The 19,944-nt window shown below is 38.7% G+C and overlaps 1 protein-coding gene across 3 annotated transcripts in view; it reads right to left on the bottom strand.

Moving 5' to 3' along the window:
• PRMT8 (protein arginine methyltransferase 8) overlaps nucleotides 1–19,944 on the bottom strand; it is a 58,212-nt gene that overhangs the window by 24,532 nt on the left and 13,736 nt on the right. For all 3 annotated transcript variants that reach the window (XM_033085819.2, XM_033085812.2, XM_033085830.2), the window contains exon 3: nucleotides 2,352–2,537. In XM_033085819.2, the coding sequence (XP_032941710.1) occupies nucleotides 2,352–2,537 (186 nt within the window). The remainder of the gene's footprint in view (nucleotides 1–2,351; nucleotides 2,538–19,944) is intronic.

Raw genomic sequence — 19,944 nt, 5'->3', positions numbered from 1 at the left:
AGTTTAAGCAAGAAGAATGAGTTTTTCAATTTCAGGATGAAAAGGATCCGTTCGCTGCCCAGAACACTGCCCAGTCTGAGGCAGTCATGAACTGGATTGTTACACGTATGAGCTGCTTACTTACCTGTCTTGGTAGGACACTGTGAGCTCAGTAACTGCAGCTGAATACAAGGCTACTTTTATCATAATTCATGATTTGGTATCTCACAAAGACCACTCCATCACCACTGGAAAGGTGTGAGTACATCCTCATGGAAACTGTTTTCACACTTATTAAGAACAAGAAGGTGACTGGGAGTGTTCAGCATGGATTTGGAGATGACTGAGCATTTGGTATCTTTCTATGGTGAAATAATGGGCTTTGTGGATGAGGGAAAAGGAATGGACTTTTTTAGCTTGATCTTTTTGCAAAATTTTAAACATTTTTTTCCCACAACATCCTCATTGAAAAATGGGTGAACTATGGACTACATAAATGGTCAGTGCAATGGGCTGAGAACTGACTGAACTGCTGCTCTGAAAATGTTGCAATGAGCAGCACAAATTCCATCTGGAGGCCAATCACTGTGATATCTCCCCTGGAGTCAATAATGATGCCTTTTGGCCTGGCTTTTTTTCAGGTGAATTCCATCTCTTCCTAGCACACCTCAATGCTCAAAGAGGGTCCCATAGATATAAAAACCAAGAACTTGTCACTGACACCAGCTGCACAAGAAATTGTGGACCCATGGTAACACTTCTCCTCAAGTCTTTGTTTGAGCTGTTACAACTGAGGTAGAAATCTACCTGACACACCTTGCTGTTGATCATCATCCTAAGAGCTGCCCAGTGACACTTGATATGCTCCAGGTCTCACTTAGAGACAGCAGCAGCAGTGTCTAAGGGCTGGTCTAAGGGATGGACAAACGTCAGCAGTCGCTCCACAATGTCCCAGATCCAAATGCCTTGGCACAAGGTCTTGTCAGCAGATGGGGACCTCTGTACCCTGCAGGTGGGAGCCTTTGGCAGCTATCACTTGTTACTCGCTCCCAGTGCCTCTGCCTGGCTCAGAGCCACCTGGTTCTGGAGGTTTGTTGGACAGACCTTCCTGCTCCTCAGCTGCAATGAAACACTGACCCTATTCAGCAGCCAGACATCTGCATGTGGATCAAGAGCCTCCCTCTCATTCCCAGATGTCTCAAGTTCCCAGCCTTCACCATCAGAGGAGTCCCCACTTCCAAACCTGGTAAGTACAGACTCTGCCTCTCCTTTCAGTACAGTTGGGGTTTTAGGCTCTTGTACCTTCATGTTCTTAGAGATCATCCAGTCAGTCTCTTCCTCATGCCCCTGATGCTTCAAAGTCTGCCAGCCTCCTCTAGCAGCTCCTTTGCTTCTTGACACAGATCCTTTATCAGTGCACACCTCCTGCAGGCCAGGAGGAAACCTCCAACTTCCCAGCCTCAGCAAGAAGCTCTCTGCACTCCCTGAGACCTTCATGGCTGTATCCTTCCATCAGGAGATCCTTTTGATTTAAGGTCTCTGATGCGTCTTCAAAATTTCTCCTAGGTTTCCTTCCCACTCAATTGTTTCTCTATCTTCTTCCATTCTTGGACTGAATGTCTGAATGCTACACTGGCAAGATGTTATTGGCAGATAGAAATCTTTCATGTTTACACCCCACAAACAATTACTAGAGTAATGGAAATAGATATTGTTTGCTATGCTGTTTGTGAGGAGTGCACTGAGTCATTTCACATTTTTTGCATCCTCCTCTTAAAGATCTCATCCTCTTGCATCACAAAAATGTCAGCAGGACAAGGTAACAGTGACTTCTTTAGAACTCGTCTACAGTCAACCTTTTGATAGTAAATGGTTCATCCAAAGTATTTCAATTTTTTTTTCCAGGAGTGTAATGTTCCTATCAACGCAGCCTGTGCATTCAACTAATATGCCAGGAGTCAAGAAACTGTTTGGCTTCTCATATCAGCTGAGTAGCTGTTCTGCTGATGTCTGTGCTCAAACATGCAAGACAACAAAATCCTCAACTTAGCAATAAGGGAGTGCCTCTGGCTGTGGCTGGGCTGGTTTGCAGCCCTCATAAATGTGCTTCATTGGTGCACTTGTGAAATTCACCACTGCACAGGCAGCTACAATGAGAGTCTAAGTGGGACAGAGGGTTTGAGTGCAAGTCTCTAGAGAAATGGGTGATATCTTTGGCACTTAACCAGACTACACAATCGTGTGAGGAAAGGCAAAGGAATATAATCATGAGCAAGCGGGATACAGATAAGTAAGTGAAAAAGAAATAATAATTATTATTAATATTATATTCTTAGTTACTTAGCAATTGACAAAACAAAAATAAAGATTACCTCATGAATTCCAAAGTGAGCATAGGAATCAAAGTAATAATCTCTGGATGTCATCTCTTCTGGATTGATGAGCTTTGCCATCTTGCCTCGGCCTGGGCAGCTTGGTTGCAATGGAACATGTATAACAGATTGAACTGGCTTTGGAACAACAGTAGGCTGTGGAGGCTGGGATGGAATGGTGCAAACCTAGGAGAACAAGGAATAATGTTTAGAGCCATCATTAAAAGAAAATATTTCTCTCTCTGTCTAGCATAGTGATATTGGTAGTAGTATTGTTGTGACTATTCAGTAGATAAAAAGTCCAAAGACACCTGGTGTATCATAAGTGAAATTTAGGCTGCCTTCTGTTCCTGGATCTTTAACTTATTTGATATATTGGAAAATTTCCTTAATGGATTTTTCCTTAATGTTTCTCTATAGATACCTAAATTAGTGCAGAGTAACGGCAAATTATTGGTGTTGGCTGAAGCAGGTTACTCAAACATTGACACAAAACAGTAAAGAGCTACTTTTTCTCCATTAGTGTCCTATTCTGTCATACTGCCACAGCTTTGTGAGAGGCAGGTTACAATAAATAAATAGTTTCCCTGCAAGGAAGAACTCATAAAAAATAGATTCCAAACACAGTGTTGCCAACAGCAGCTGGATTAATATTCGATTTTTAATCATCAGGTAAGGTACCTGTCTATATTGATGAGCTAGGTCTGAGAAGGCTCACAATATCTGAAAGTCCCTGACGCTATCTGAAAGTCTCTCAGGATGTCCAGAAAGCACTGTAGGGAGCTGTATGGCATGTGTGGTCCATTAACGTAGTTTCCTGTTGTTGGGAGATACAGGAGTTATGCTTTTCCAACACACCATGCTCCTCAACACCTGATTTTTTTATTGTGTATTGCATCTCCAACACCAACATTCCAACAAACACAGAATTCTCATACCCCCGTGGTTCAGATTTGATACTTGTAGCACATATGACAGAAGATAGAATGTTTTTCAAATTTGAGGTACAACAGACTCTGGTCTTCCACAAGTGTGCATCTGCATTTTGAATCCTTAATATGAAACAAAATGCTGAAAACTGAGAAAGACAGAACAATATGCTTCACCTATGCACTAAGTCACCTGCAAACTATGGGTCAACAACTTCATATATTAAAGTCAATCCTACTTTAAATATAATATTACATCATATCATATCATATCATATCATATCATATCATATCAATCATATTTTACTTTTTTTTTTTAAGACTCAGTAGTTTCCCAGTGGGGACCAGAGTTGCCTGAGCCTCTGCTCGCTACTTTCATAAAGTTCATGCTGTCTTCTATAGCTTGGTACTGTGAGGTATCAATCCCTTGTACTGTCTCTGAATAGCATCAATTAGCCTAGTTCAGTTTGCTTCAATTAAAAAAGAAAAAAAAAAAAGAGGAAGAAGAAAAAAGGTCCCACATTTTCTATCCTTGTTCATTTGAAGATTTATATGTGTCATCTTTTGATGGTTTCTTTGGTCCATCTGTTAAAAAAGTAAATACCAGTGCTTTATGTTCCTGTAACATTTTTCATCCCCAAAGATACAGAAGTGCTTTACTTACAAGTCTTTTCTATTTCTTACATTTTTAAACTTTATTTCCTCACTCTGTCCACCTCACCTAGCTCACCTCCCACACAGAATAATTGCTCCCAATGGGTGTTTGTATTTCTGTCTGGTTTAGTTGCAGTAACATCCATCTGCAGGAATTTCTCTTAAGACATTCTTCATTGCTTGTTCACTGCAAGAAGTAACACTGATAACTCATTTCTGTCAAAGTGTTGCTCTTAATATTCAACTCTTTCAAATATAATCCTGCTACTTTTAATTACATACTTGAGATTATATCTTAACTTTTTTCTTCATTGGCATGCATCCTATGTAATTTTTGCAGTTACCTTTCTCAGCAGTCCTTTCTGTATTTGTCTGCTAGATTACAAAGGCTTAAACTGTAGGTGTTTGAAATTTTGTTTTATTATAATATGAAATCTGTAAGGTCTTACACTTTTTACCCAAATCTTACCCTCTGCATCATTTTACAAGCAAAATACATAAATTGATATAAATTACAAAATAAAACAGTCACTGAATTCTGTTTCTGTCTTAGGTAAGAATGTCTCCAGACACATGACAGTACATCACAAGCAATTGCCAAAAGATATGTAATCAACAGATGCTATATCAGTTTTTGTAAATGAAATCAGGGGGCTTCTAGCATTTCTGTTGCTGTCAAACTACAAATTTAAATGTGGTTTGCTGTAAAAGAAGAATTTGCTACAGGAAAAGAGGCTGGTCTTGAAGACAAGTCTCCTATCTGGATCAGGTAGTATCAATTCTGCTCCTGGCTGCATGGAACGGTACAGACAGAATTATGAGAACATGGTTATTCTGACTAAAGATACAGAATGAAATCAAACCTAACAACTTAGGCTAGGAAAGTTGTCTGAATGAATTGGTTTCCTGTAAAAGAATTAACATTGCTGTTTACTAGTCTGCAACTGAATTCTCCTGTGGCCAAGGGCTGGCAAGGTAAGTTTTATTAAGCTACTGAGGCAGTATTGCACCTTTGACTTGCAGTACTTTTCAGATTTATCAAAACTACCTAAAGACTTACTGCTCTCAACTGTGCATCTGCATCTCTGCCAGGAAGAACATATCCCACCCATCAGAAGAAGTAGAAGCCTATTAGTTCTGCTTCTCAGCTGCCTCAGTTTGTAGCCAAGCAGCCTGTGGTGAAATGTGTTGATGGTGGTTGTGTGGCAACACTGGGCTCTGAATGCCAATAGGTCATGCACTGCCCATCCTGTGCTGTGAGTACCACAGCCTCATGCAGCAGGGGCAGCAGAAAACTGGATAGTGGTGGTGATTTCTCAGCCAGCAGCACTCTGTCACAGCTGCTTCATTTCTATTTTAGGCATACTAATACAACGCACACCTTCCAGATTCAAATAGTGTGAATTTTGCAGCATCTGTAATACCTCTCTCTGAAATTTCTGTGCGTAGTACAAAATTCTGTAATTCCAAAATAACATCACAAGTATAAAAATAGTTTTGTGAGTGGGGCTCCGGAAATCCCTCTGTCAATAACTTGCCATAGACTATGAACAATTTCACTTGAGAGCAACTTATGTCCTATGACAAAAGTATCTGGGGATAAACATTAACACAGTAGACAACAACAGAATAAAGAATTGCAATGAAAGCTATTATTTGTATCAGAAACAATAAAGTCTCAGAGATTGTACACCAGAGATTGTACACCAGAAACAACTATGCATTTAGGATTATGGTGTAATTGCTTAAGGAGAAAATATGGACAAAAGGAAAAGACAACTTCCTGTATTCTTTCCAGAACTGAAAAGAGCCCTTGATGTGATTTGCAAGTTTAGCATACATATATATAGCCTACATGAAGAACAGCTCATCTTTTGAATAACACCTGAAAAGGCAAAGCATCTGGTCTGGGGGCAAACCTCACATCAATGTAAAGAATCTAAAAAACTCTCTCTGCAGAACCCATGTATGGATTCTGGCCAGCTGCACACAATTCCAGGACACTGGCTTGCTGCTAATGCAGATGAAGTGTGAAAGAATGGAAGCAGCTGCTTCAGAATTCATTCTTCATGGTGCTAAACATGCAACCCTCTATTTCTCCATCTCCCATTTGATACTGATGGTGGAGGTGGGGGATCTGAAGGGTCTCAATGACACCTCTGTGTGACTTAAAGATATATAGAATTGTTCCTGTGCATCAATGAATACTGTTGAAGTTCTTTGAAAACTGGACCTAATCCAACATGGAGCGAAAAGGCTGTCTGGGTGTATAACTCCCAAAACACAAAAGAGAACTGAGTATTCAAAAATCATGAGCTATTTTCAAAAATGTGAGCCTTTTAGATATATCCATCTGTCTACAGAGAGACAAGATGGGGAAATAAGCACAATTCATTTTTAGGAGGTTTGTGACAAAAGCTGTGGTGTATAGAATAAAAATAAACTTGAATTTCAATTCTCCTTACTTGATATTACTATGGAGACACCGGGCTTGAGGTTAAAATTCCCATCCTTGCAAAACTGTTATTCAAGCTGCAGTGTTTTATTCTTAACAAATTCTTAGTTATTTATGGCATTTTTATGACATTGAAGTGGTTAACTGTACCTTCTGCTGGGAAGTGCTTAACTTTTCCTTAAGAAGCTAATTAAGAATGGAATTACAGTTTTAAATTATTCAATGTCAGAACTACTAGAATAGAATGTGCTTAACACAATTTTCATTGGTCTGAACTTAATAATCAAGACTTCTAGAGTGCAACAGATTATCAACTGAAATGCAATCACCATAGCGATTCCAACAATACAGCTTCTTCCTGCTGCAGATATAAAAGCACAGCCAAATATAAGAGGTATTTGCTATCCTCCTGCCAAAATTTAGGGTTCAACAAAAACTTCTTGGCAGTCATCACACAGGTTAAAACCTCCTTTGACTCCTTTATCTTGTATTGTTTTGAAGTCCTTGTCCAACTCTAATCTTAAGTGATCTTTGGATAGTGCAAACAATTCAATCCAATATCAGAGAAGTTTAAAACTGATTTTCTGAGGAAATGAAGCTCTTAGAGTATCTTACCTATGCCTCCCATTAATAACTTTTAAGCTTGTCCAAGTCAGTCTGATTTGACAGAAGTGTGGAAATATCAAATACAAACCCAGAAATTAGGTAGAAGGTTAAGTGATTTGATGATCTACTAAAATTGAAGCAGGTATATTTCAGTTGTTGTGCTTTCTACCTGCTCTGGGTTTATTGAGCTACCTGCCAGTTATTACATATGCAATAGGCAGCCTCCAGATGACCAGTAATGGTGGTGTACAAAGAAGACCAGGAATTGTTCAGAACTAAATTAAGAGCTGGGGACGTAAAGAGCATATACTTGAAGAAAAGAGGGCTTTGTTAGCTCCTCTACATGTGGGGAAACCTTTCCATGCTACGGATGAGAAGTTCACAAGGAATACAAAATGTCAGGAAATCAAGGAGTTCCAACACGCAACCGCAGGCAAATGTAGCTGTTTGTGAACACATATATGTAATATATATATTCCTGTCTGAGGTACACACTTTCTGGAACTAGGACCTTTGAAGATCAGTAAAGAACATTTACTTAGTGGAAGCCTTATGTTGTCTAAATATCAGTATGAAATTGCCAATTCTTCAGCAGCTATAAATCTACTTTCTGCTTGATGAATATCAGGCTCAGTCTGTTTTAAGTTGCACATAACTATGAGTCCAATGCAAATGAAAATAAATCTAAACTCTAAAACTGAATCTAGTCAGACAGACTCTGTAAGAAAACTGAGAGAGAGCACTGATTCTTAAAATTGCTTGCTTTCAGGCTACCCCTTGTTCAGCCACTTCAAAGTGAGGCCCTGCTCTGAACTTTCTATATGGGTTGTTTGAAATGCCAGATCAACGTGTCATAGACAAATCTGTCCATTTGTTATCAGCAGGAAAGTCACTGTTCTCTATACAGACAAGCATAGCTTAGAGTGTATTACAACTGTGACATCATATCCCTAAGTAATGGTGATAGGAAAAATATTGTGAAAACACTGACTCTTTAGAATAAAGCCTCAGTCCAGAACAACTGAAACTGATCAGTTATACAAGGAACTAGATTATACCTTAGATCTCCAAATACTCAAAAAGTCAATGGAAAATCCGGTCATCAGTATCATAAAGGTGTGGTCAGCATACTTAGGCTGCAACAGAAATAACCCCAAGTAGCAAAAAGGAATGTAAAGATCACAATATTTGCAAAGTTTTTACTTATTGTGCAGAAGCTAAAAAAAAATTTAGATATGTAAATGCAACATAAGTGCCTTGATACCTTTGTGGATCTGACCCAAGGTACCCCATATTGTCAAGATTTTTAAGGGGGAATGTCTGTTGGGTAAAAGCCAGGATTTTCTTAGTGACAGGTCAAAAAAAACCCAATCCAATTTCTAGTTTCCAGTATTCCTGGGTATGCAGGAATAATTCTTCTCCCTAAGAGAGGTTAAGCACTGAAACAAATGCTTACAGGATGCGTGGGGTCTCAGCTGTGTAGATTGCAAAACTCAGCCGGAGAATATCCCTTACCAGCCTTTAAAGCTATCTTTTATCTGAGCAGGGTGCCGCTCACATAAAAGGTCCTTTCCACACATATTATTCTATGATATTAAGACATTATGAAGTTATATTTGCACTGTGCAGGAGATACAGGTGGCAAGTTTTATAAACCTGAGCCTAGTGGAAATTATGAGGCGGATTATAAATTCTGGTGATACATATGTACACACAATAAGAACAGAACCTGCTATCATGAGATGAAAGAATACACGCTAAAAGAAGATGAGGACATCACTCAGGGATGAAAACCTTCTAAAGCTACATGGAACATAAGAGAGATTACAGGAAATGAGCTGACAAAATTTAAGGACATGAATGATATCAAATATTTGTATTATTTATAAATGTGTGAGCAGTGCATATAATTAAAATGCTCTTCATCCAATCTGCTCTCATGACTGCTTACTGCATGGTGCCATTGGGAAAAAAAATATCGACAAGTTACGGATGTTGACATTCAATTGAACTCGTGTTACTTTTCATAAAGATGGAGATTTTGCAAGGCATGTAGAGTAGAATGTCCCATGCAGGGCATGAAAAGTCCTAGTTCAGCACAGAAAAAAAAAACAAAATATGAGAGAAATGCACTAGTATTAACTGAAATTTATTCTTTGAGAAGCACCTTGTGGAAGGATAGCAAAGCATTATTTTAAAATTGCTGAGAGGCACCTTTCTTTAGAAGGTTGCATTTTGATTATCTTTGGCATTTGGTAGATCTAATGCCTATTTTAGGTTTAATATCACAGCAACACTTCCTTGGTTTGCAAAATGCCTGCTACAAGCAACAGCTGGAGAAATGCCTTGTGTTTTCACCTGTACTCTGTGGTGTTGAGCAGATGGTCTGTCAGTAGACTCTGCTGCCCATCTGTTTGTTTGGAGCCCCTTGAGCCTCATTAGGAGTGAGGTAAGTTGCACAGTGAGGAGGTTCTCAAGCGCTGGCTGAAGTCTCAAATCTGCTTCTATCACAGCCAGGGTTTCAAGCTTCAGTTCAGTAGGGGATTGTGTTTTAGAAGCATTGTCCTTTGGTGGATAAGACCAAAAGTGAACTACAGTTGGCAGATGGCTAAATTAATTATTCTTTTCATAGGGTAGAGACTAATCTAACTGCTATCAATAATCTGGAAATGGATCTCCATGTATAACCATGCTGTTGCCTCCACATATGCAGCATATGGATTTGTTGTAGTTTAATGGTCTCTGCCATGTAAGTCAAGAATCTGAAACTAAAGATTTAAATAAAGGAGAACTACAGATAAATAAAGAAAGCTGTGATGATCTGTGGCTAGATGTCCTGCGGTTTTATTTCCATTTCTCACTGCAATCAAGAATAGAAGAGGTGGATATATTCAAGCATACTGGTTACTTTGACGCAAGATTGATAACTGTAAGTAAATCTGGCAGGCTGAGAAATACAGGCTAGGCTACCAGGGCCAGGTGTTTCTGAGAGACATTCCAGACTTCTCAGCTTTTTCCTGAATCTGTACCATATATCAGGGATCCTAGGAAAAGCAGGCTTTCTAATGGAGCTCTTCTGAATATAGTGCCTTGCTAAGATGTTTGAACTTTTTGGTTGGTTTATGCTACAGCAGCCTTTCTCCTGTTACAGAGTCCAGTACGAAATGTTTACTCTGGTGTGTGAACCACAGAGAAGTCCACCAGCAGTTTCACAAAGCCAGTGTCTCTTGCAGGATGAAGCCTCTATGCTTACACAGATTTACAGCTATGTCTGACATGGTAACACTACAAGTCCCTGATTTCTGTGGGAGCATCCTGACCCTTTTCAAGGATTCATGAAAGGCAAATAAAACCAAAAGAAGAAAAAAAATCCTTCCTGTCATTTTAAATTTCTCCTTTTCTGACTAAAGAAGATGAGAACTTAATTTAATTTAATTTCATTTTTTATTCACTTAGTAGAAGCTAACTTGGTAATGAAAAACAGAAAGGGGCCTTAATGTGTGGTCCCCCACCTATCAATGCTGACTTCTCATGTCATTACAGGAATTTAAAATTTCGGTCACAACTGTGACAGTTATGTTTGTCATAGACGACCATATGTTACATAATTGGTATCAATTCTATCAAAATTTGAAGAGCACCGAACGCCTAAAATAGCCAGTAAAGGCTAGGGAGCACTTTAACTGATGGATCACCATGGAATACTTTTCCTCTCCCATTCAATTATCCAGAAAAAACAAGCAGCAGGCATAAACTATGTTGTATTTTCTCCTGCAACAGATTTTTCTTCTGAGATGTCTGGGTTCTGAGAGTTTTGACAGATCTCTTGCCTTTAAAGTACTACACACAAAACTATCTAGAACAAAAGAAACCAAGATGCACAGATATAAGAAGGAGAAATAACCTGTTGTTCTGACAGAGCTATTAGATGCTTATTTTTTGTGGCTGTTCAGAAGGAAGGTTTGAGATATGACTACTGCCTGTGTATTGTTGAAACTAGAAAGAGGAAAAGCTCATAACAGTATTTTCTATTTGAATTAGGCTACAGCCTCTGGGAAATAAAGAGCTTTTCCAAGTTTAATGTCATTTTATTTCTGATTTGTCTTTCAGGGAGTTACACAAGGGAAAGAAATATCTCTATATTAATAAAATACATCAGGTCTTCCAAATGATTTTAAAATATCAGTCCCAAATGAGAAGAATCTAAAAAGAAACCATATCAGTTTCATTCCTGGGCATTCATTGCAGAATCACCTCTGTATTTGGTAGTGATAATTGTTAATGCTATATGCTTACTAATTGCACTGATGCTGATATTTAATGTCCCACTTGGCCTGGCTGGGCAAGCACTTCTATGCCATCAACAAGTAGCACACAGCTATGGTATTCTGCAATACAAGTAGCCAAACTGCACCAGTCTTGCCTCATTTGTTTTGGCCAGGATGGAAACACACTTAGTTTTAGGTGTGGCTGAGGGGAGTCGCCATGGCCCATGAATGCAGCACCGGTTCTAGAGCAGCTTGGTACTTGAGGGAGTAGCTGGAACAAGGGTAAGGGGCTCTTTTTGTGTGCACATGAACAAAGTTCAAGGTTGCTGGTGAGTCATGTTCCCTGCTGCTTGAGTAGATTTGGCACTATGCAATCATACAGAATGAAGAAATCATTCCATGCCATGTTTCCCTGGGAGTAGCTCAAAGCCTATATGGTTATTTAGCAAGTCACGACTCAGCTCCTTTTCCTCCTGTAATGTGGGGCTCAGTATATAAGGAGCCAATTTTCTAGGGCTGCCTTTTCATTAACTTGGACTAGCTGGAAGAAGATCTAGGTTACTGATTTCTGTGTCCTTCCTCTTGCATGCAACAGAGAGGACTCATCAGTGTAGTGGGAATACTTTTTTACAGTATAACTCAAAGTCAGTATACAGTATATAGTGGGTATACAGTATATTTTTACAGTATAACTCTAAATTAAAAACTGTATTATTAAAAGGCTGGCCTTGCATTTCTCTGTGGAGTCCAACATTCAGTGTGCACAGCTCTATAGAAGTCTCCACAACGGGTGCTGGGTCATCCAGGTAAGCTGATGTAATTCTCCATGAATTCTGAATTACAAACAATTTATCATCATGGCAATGAAACCATGAATGGTGCATAAGGATCTATAGTCAGAACATTAGGGGCCTGTTAACAGATGGTAATTAGTTCTATTTTAAGGATGGCTAGGCAAGTCAGCTCTTTTTGTGACAGGAAAAAAAAATAAGGACAAGGTCATCTTCTGAGGCATGAAACCCCAGCAGCTGTTTTCACTTTATGATTAGCTATAACCCAGGGAAGACATGCTCCTGTTATCTGGAAGCAGTACACAGAAATGTAAATGTGACTGAAGGTTTTTATTGATTTTCGAGTGAAGAGAGATATTCATGTGCCAGATTACTTTAAAACGCCTCGCATCACAAGGCACAGCTTGTTGTAGAAATAGCAACAGAAGTTATAGAAGCCTGCACTGAAAATATCAAAGTTGAATGCAGTGAAGAGGAAGAGTTTGTTGCAGATCATTGCATAAAGAGTTATGAAGATACAAAGCCAGAGAAGGGTGAGCTTTCCATTGTGATTTTCTTATTGGTTTTTACTATCATTGTGGTTGCATAAGTGCCTGCCTTGCTGAACAGGCAAGACAGTGGAAATTAATAGAAAGGGAACAAAAAGGACTCGGTACTTTCAAGCTACTTTGCATCACCCTGGCAAGTGCAAGAAAATCTTATTGAGGAGAGGTTGGGAGAGTTAGAGCCTCCATTATCAATGCTCACAGCAGCTTTCTTGTAGGAAAAGTAGCTGTATCACTGACTGGCCTCTTCCCCTCCCCAGCATCATCTTGACTGACTCTCTAGTGACAAAAAACAAGAACCAGAAAGTGCTAATGAACTATAAAACCAGTTATTTTTAGGCCTTTTCTCAGTATCAGGCAGAAAGCTGAACTTCACATGAAAAAGTAGAGCTCCACTATTTTTAGAGGCTAATTATTAACAAAAATAACTAGAGTATTCTATCTGTACAAATTATTTTCTTAAATTAGCAGAATATTTAATGGAAGCCCTTCTCTGCTTAGCAAATTTCTAAGGCCCTGATCTCTGAAAGTCACTTTGCAGCTGATATACCAATCTTCCCCTCTCACTGATTTTCAGCTGTTTCACAACAGCTCTATAAGAAGTTCTTCAGGAAGACATTATATTCTGTAGGCTTTGTTGAGCCTTAGTACTTAGGAGGAGGAAAAATATCCAGTTGACCACCTACTCCATGTCCTAATCAAGCTTATGATCTATACTCTACCTAGTTTCAGATGTACTTCAGCTCTAGTAGAGGTTTCTGTCGAAGAAGTTTATTATGCTTATTATTTCTTACCCTCTGCAGGATAAGTAAGGACAGAAAGAAGAACAAGAAAGAGAAATGGCAGTTCCTGAGCTGAAGTGACAGAAAAAATCAGCACAGTGACTTACAGTTCAGTGCTGCTGCAGAGCTACCAGCAAATGGGCACCGACATTGAAGTCCCACATTTGGCACTTCCATTCATCAAAAACTGGCAAAAAATAACATTTCCTTGCACAGAGCAATGACACCCTGACACCTCTTTTGGAGCTGTATTTCACTGGATCTTATTATTTTATAGCACAGAATTTCTCTTCATCACCCAGCAGTTTTTTGTCCTCTGTGTTGGTTCTTAAGTCCATCTCGCTTGTGTGATCTTGAAGAAATCAGCCATTTCTTAGTGTGGGTTAACAGAATTTTGCATCTTTTTGTGACTCCTAGAGGTGGAATGTGGCTATCTGAATCATCACTTGTGATGGAAGATGGCTCACTGAAGACGGGCAAGGATGAAGTGCCTAGGAAACTCAGGGAATACTGGAGCTTCCCACAGTTGTTGGAAAAAAGCTGATTTTAAGTGAATCAACTTATGGTTTAAATTTTTCTCCCTGAGTTCATTAAAAGAACATGAACACCTCCCTGAGTTAGCCAGACTTGCAAAGGAGACTGCTTATATGACCCATATATAAAATATATTTTTATAAAGTATAAAAGTTGAAAAACTAACAGAATAATTTCAGTGAGAACAATGGGGGTGAGTTGCCTTCAACTCACATTATCCTCTTCAGTAACCGGGGACACCTAATGTTATGACCATGGACATATTACAAAAACACATTTGTACTATGATTTAACTGCAGTTGCAGTTCTTGTACTTTTCCAAGCTAAACTTTTTTTTAATATTCCATTTTCAGTGTATTTTGTACCCCTCTGCTAAATCAGAAATTCTATCTAATGTCAACTGTCTTCAAAAGAGACATTAATAAGACATTTGATATTTAACGTTACATCTTCCATGCAGGAATTTCTAGAAGAAACTGATGAAAAGCATATTGTATTCTGATGCCTCTTAGCAATTACTATTTTTATTTGTAGTTGTTAGACTACAACTCTTATGACAACATACAAAACTTTATTTTTTAAAATCAGATGTAAAGGGTCCAACTGTAGTTAAATTACTGGGAAGAAAACTGGCAGAAAGCCATTTCAGCTTGTGCTCAAGATTGCCAGCTGGTAAAACTAAGTAACTTTTTGGCCTTACAAACCTGGCTAAGTCTATGAAAGGAGGACAATTCTGACTCTGGTCTCTCTCGGGCACTTCAAGTTTGAGAAGAGAGTTCCCCTTGAGATTTACAATGAAGAGTGCATCTTCTCCCTCCAGGAGTATGAATTTTATAGTGACTAGTTTCAGATTAGTTAAAATATTATGAACAACCTACCCTGAACCACCTCCATTGCTATTGACCAACGGGCTGTCTGTCTCCATCCTGGCTTTTGCTGCTATAATTTGCCTTCCCTTTCTTGTTGCTGCCATTTTCATAAGGGATTGGCAGCACTTTCCCTTTGTGCCTCAGCACTTCTCTTGATGCTGATTCATAAGGCAGCATATGTTATTTTGAGATGAGAGTGGGTAAGACAGAATGGAAATCCTTGCCTGACTTGTGGACACAAAGCACAATGCTTTGTCCACAAAACACAACCTGTGGCTGTCCTGATAGTTGTCAGTGCCTCTTTTGCAACAAGCAAATGCTTATTGCATGGCACGGTGTCAGCTGGACCTGAGTCCTTCCTGCACATCTCAGGCATGCCAGGACAGTCTGCATCCTGCTCCCCCATTCCTGTGGTGGCCACACTTTCTCTCATGCTTTTCTGTTGACATCCTTCCTCGGTTCTGATTGTTTCTTGTCATGTGAAAAGATCTGGCTCTGCCAAGAGCATCCACAGGAGCAGCTGGATAACGAGACGTCCTTGTGCATGCATGAGTAGTTCATCCTTCCTTTTACTCAGGCAGTAATAGAGAAGCAATACAAATGATTGGTGTAGAATCATTACAGACTGAAGAAGTGGCTCCACTTAAGAAAGCTGTAGAGCAAAAAGGAAATTACTAGCAACAACAAGAGCAGAAAATGTAACTGACAGTAGCAAGATCTGTATAACTGGGCTTCTGTTCAAATGAGTCTTCTGTTGATGTTGTGTAAATTGCTTGATCAGTGTGAAGGCTGAAGTTTTCTGATTAAATGCTTTTGACCCATGCATTTCACTGATTCATGTGACTTTTCCTAACCTGAAAAGCTCAGAGAGTGGATCTCAGCCTTAGAAAGGTTTTTACTATTCACAGTTGTGAAGAAACCTTGAAAAGACTGAGTAAAAGTTTCTGGGTACAGAAAGGCCTATAAAAGAAACACATTGACGCAGATTCAGTGTCTTTTTTTAGCCAGTCTTATCACCTTTCCACATATAAGGTTAGCATTATTGTTCTTTAGCCACAGTATGGCACAGCATGATGTACAGCAACGCAAAATTCTTTGTTGCACCAACACTATCTGTGTTCTGATGGCAGAACAGACCTTCAGATTTTCTTGCCTTTTGATGTGCTGTTGTACTGCCCTAAAAATCCCCAAAATTAAGAAGAAAAAAAAAAAAAAGAAAAGAAAAAAACTGCAAACTGTTTAAGATAACTTAAGATAGGACTGGAAATTTCACTTTCTGGTTATTTGAACATTAACATGATCTCAGAAACTGGAAAAAAAGAACAGAGAAATAACAGAAGCAAAAATAGTGTTTCAATTCAAGGTGATTCAAGGTTTTATTGACATGGAGTGCTTTTTTTTCTTTTTGGAACATATCAAGCTTTATGGGATCCTGTTTCTTTAAATATTTCTGTTTATGGAATGATTGGCAGTTGAGTGGGATAGAGGAGGAGAAGAAGCATCAGCTCTCACTTCTGAACTGGCTGCACATTCAGAATTAATGGGTAGGGAGAGCTTTCTGGCAAGGAGAAGCTTTTGAAAGCGTGAAAAAAAAATAGGATTTTTCATAGACATATAAATCAGGGGAGTATGCTCTCAGCACTGTCATACAAATCAAAACCCACTGTGTTTGGTCTGTTAATATAACCAAAGTTTGGCCACCAAACCACCGTAGGATCTGTCTAGGATCAATGGAAAGAAAAAGATTTCTTTAAAGTATGGTTTGAGATGGGCAGAGCTGCCATAGAGGTGTTTGTCTCTGTTGCTTACACAGGACAAGCAGGCCAGCAGCTCAGATACCTTATTAAAGCATTTGAATTTATGTGAGCAGATTCCAGATCCTAGCTGATCCATTCAAAGTAAAATAACAAAACCAGAAAATAATAGTTTTTTTGATTCAATGACAGAGAACATTAGGACTCTATCCAATTATTTGTGCATATTTCCTAAAATACCATGGAAAACAAATTACTGTCATCAAGAAGATCTCCTAAGAAATGCTTGTAAAAATGTTTGGGATGGTTTTCGTGTTTTGGTTTGGGGTTTTTTTGGTGTTTTTGTTGGTTTTGTTTGCTTGTTGGTTTTTTTTAGCCACTTAATCCCTGGAGGTAAAATCATGCTGCACCACATAAAAAAATCAAGTTCTTATTTTTCCCCTTTTACTGACAACACAGTAATTTTCAGCAAAACTCTGAAGCATGTTGCCATTCAGAGGAATGCAACGTTCTGCCACCAGCAGCAAGACACACAAACTGTGTCCCTCAAACAATAATGTTTCTTTTGAAGATCTTGCCACAGAGAAAGGTCTAAATGGTTAAAAGATGAAGGAAGAAAAATAGAAACTGACAACAGCATCTCCCCTGACTTGTGAAGAAATCCCAAATAAATAACACTACCTTGTTTAACCTAGGATTTCACATCTAAAACTAGATGATTAAGTAGGATTTTGACTTTAAATTGATGTCAGAGATAGCAAAGTCATATCCAGCAGTCAAAAAACTAAAACCAATGCAAAGTGAAAAAAGCTAAATATAGAATTGTTGTCTATCACATTAAGTTAATTGACTTGACTTCCTCTGTTCTGCACAGTCTGTACAATCCAGCAACTTTAATAAATCATTGGTCGTTTTCATTTTATTGAGACCTCAGTTCATCAGGTGTAAAAAACACCATAGTGAATAGAAATGTGAACATGCTCGGCCTTTCAAAGGATTGAATATTTGAAAAAAATAGACTGTGTTCCTTTGTTATAGATTCCTAAATTTACCAAATTTTAAAATATCAGCATAGAAGACAAACGTGATGTATGAAACGGACATATAAAACACTTAGATTCCCAACTTTATTTATAGGTTGTGTTTGATTTTATAGAACCACAGAGCAGTTGAGGTTGGAAGGGACCTCTGGAGGTCATCTGGTCCAGCCCCTATGTTCAAGCAGTACCACCTCAGGCCAGTTGCCTATGTGTATCCAGATGGCTTTTGATTATCTCCAAGGAGAGAGACTACACAATCAACCTGGGCAATCTGTGCCAATGCTCAGTCATCCTTGCAGTAAAACAATATTTCCTGATTTTAAGATGGAACCTCAAGTGTTTCAGTTTGTGCCATTGCTTCTGATCCTGTCATGGGGCACAGGTGGCAGTGGGAGATCCTGTGGGGCAGGTAAGGGAGCCCAGGATCCAGGTGGGCATCTCTATGAGCTATGGGGTTGTGTAGGTGTTACAGAATTTAAGAAAACAAGACCAGCTATATTTAATTGCTGAATCAAAGGTGTGAATGCTTGGAAGTGATCTAAACTCAAAGAGACGAATATATTTAAATGCTCCCTTTCTGCTTTGGGAGCTTGTATTACTAACAGCTCACCAAGTTAGTTCAGCTCAGCTGGTACTATATCTAGAATGTGAGGTTGGTTTTGAACTTGAAATGGAAGGATGCATCTCCCTGTGATTTTCCACATGTAAACTGAATTTTGTCACAACACCCATATAGAGGAACATAGTGAATACAAAGGAAGTAAAGAAATAAAAACGTAGCATTTTTCCATGAAACTGCCTTTTTAAACATGGAGTTTCTCTATCAACATATAAATGCATATATATGTATATATACAAACACTTCATGTGGTATTAGACTTTAATCAGGATGTTATAATTTAACAGTGTTTGAGCCCACATAAGCATAGTTGTGTCTTCTCTGACACAGTTTTAATAAGACTAACATGGGTGTACAAAGACATGAAAGTCATGACACAAGATCGAGTTTAAATTTTATGTAAATATAAGACATTGTATGTATATGTATGCACACACATATACCTGCTAAAGAATTTTGTAAGCAAGAATATTAATGTGTCTTTCAGGAACTGCGTGGCTGAAATGACAAATGATCACAATGTTAAGGCAGTTACTGAACTATTAAATAGCATAGTCTTGCTCTCAGAATTAGGGCTATGTATCACATTTGCATTTTAGTTCTAAGATGGGGAGTAGAGTAACTTTCTTGGTTTGGAATAGTGTCAGAGAAGAAATTGTTGTGTGACTGAGTATCTTATGGCAATTCATTAATTATCAGATCCTGGAACTACACTGGATATTAATTTTTTTTTAATGGGGATGGTATTTTATAACCACGTTAAAGCAGCTAATTAAATTTAAATGTGAGATTTCAAATACCCATGTAAAGGAAAGTTATTTGTAAGTCTTCCTCCTGGTTTCAGCTGGGACAGAGTTCATTTTCGTAGTAGCTGGCACAGTGCTGTGTTTTGAATTTAGTGTGAGAACTGTGTTGTCGACATACTGATGTTTTGGTTGTTGCTGAGCGGTGCTTGCTCTAAGCAAGGACTGATGTCTCATGCCCTGTCAGTGAGCAGGTGCACAAGAAGATGGGAGGAAGCATGGCCAAGGCAGCTGACCCCAGGTGGCTGAAGGGATATTCCACTGAACATCATGCTCAGTGTATAAACTAGGGTGAGAAGGCTGGGAGCCGCTGACTGCTGCTCAGGGACGGGCTGGGCATCAGTCTGTGGTGAGAAACTATACTGTGTATCACTTGTTTGTCTCTCCCTGTCCTTTTGATTGAAGTTATTAGTAGTAATATTGATAGCACTATTGTTGTTATTACATGTTACATTCTTTCAGTTCTTAAACTCTTCTTAACTCATTAGTTTTGCTTTTTTTTTTTTGCTTTTTTTTTTTTTTTTTTCCTCTCCTGATTGTCCTCCTCATCTCCCTGTGGAAGGAAAGGAGTGAAGGAGCAGCTGTGTGGTACTTAGTTGCCAACTGAGGTTAAACCATGACAGTCTGCTTATAATGGACAAAGAAATATTAATCTTTCTGCAGACTACAAAGGCTTTTGTGTGTATTTGCAAGACTAGTCCCCATTTATAGCAAGGACAACATATATGTTCTTAACCACCCTGTAAATTTAGCCTAATGAGCTGCACTTGTTCATATTTGGCCATTAAATGTTATTTGGTGTTAGTTTACCTAATGTGAGGAATTTCATTGGAAGAGACTGAGATTAATGACCCATCAATTTCAGGCTTATTTTTTCCCAGAAGGGCTGTGAATGCCATAATTGACTTCAATGTGTTTTCAGCAGTCATTTAAGAAAATGGATA

This window comes from Catharus ustulatus, chromosome 2 (genome assembly GCF_009819885.2).
Source record: "Catharus ustulatus isolate bCatUst1 chromosome 2, bCatUst1.pri.v2, whole genome shotgun sequence".
Lineage (NCBI taxonomy): Eukaryota > Metazoa > Chordata > Aves > Passeriformes > Turdidae > Catharus > Catharus ustulatus.
This window is presented reverse-complemented; position numbering and strand designations above follow the sequence as displayed.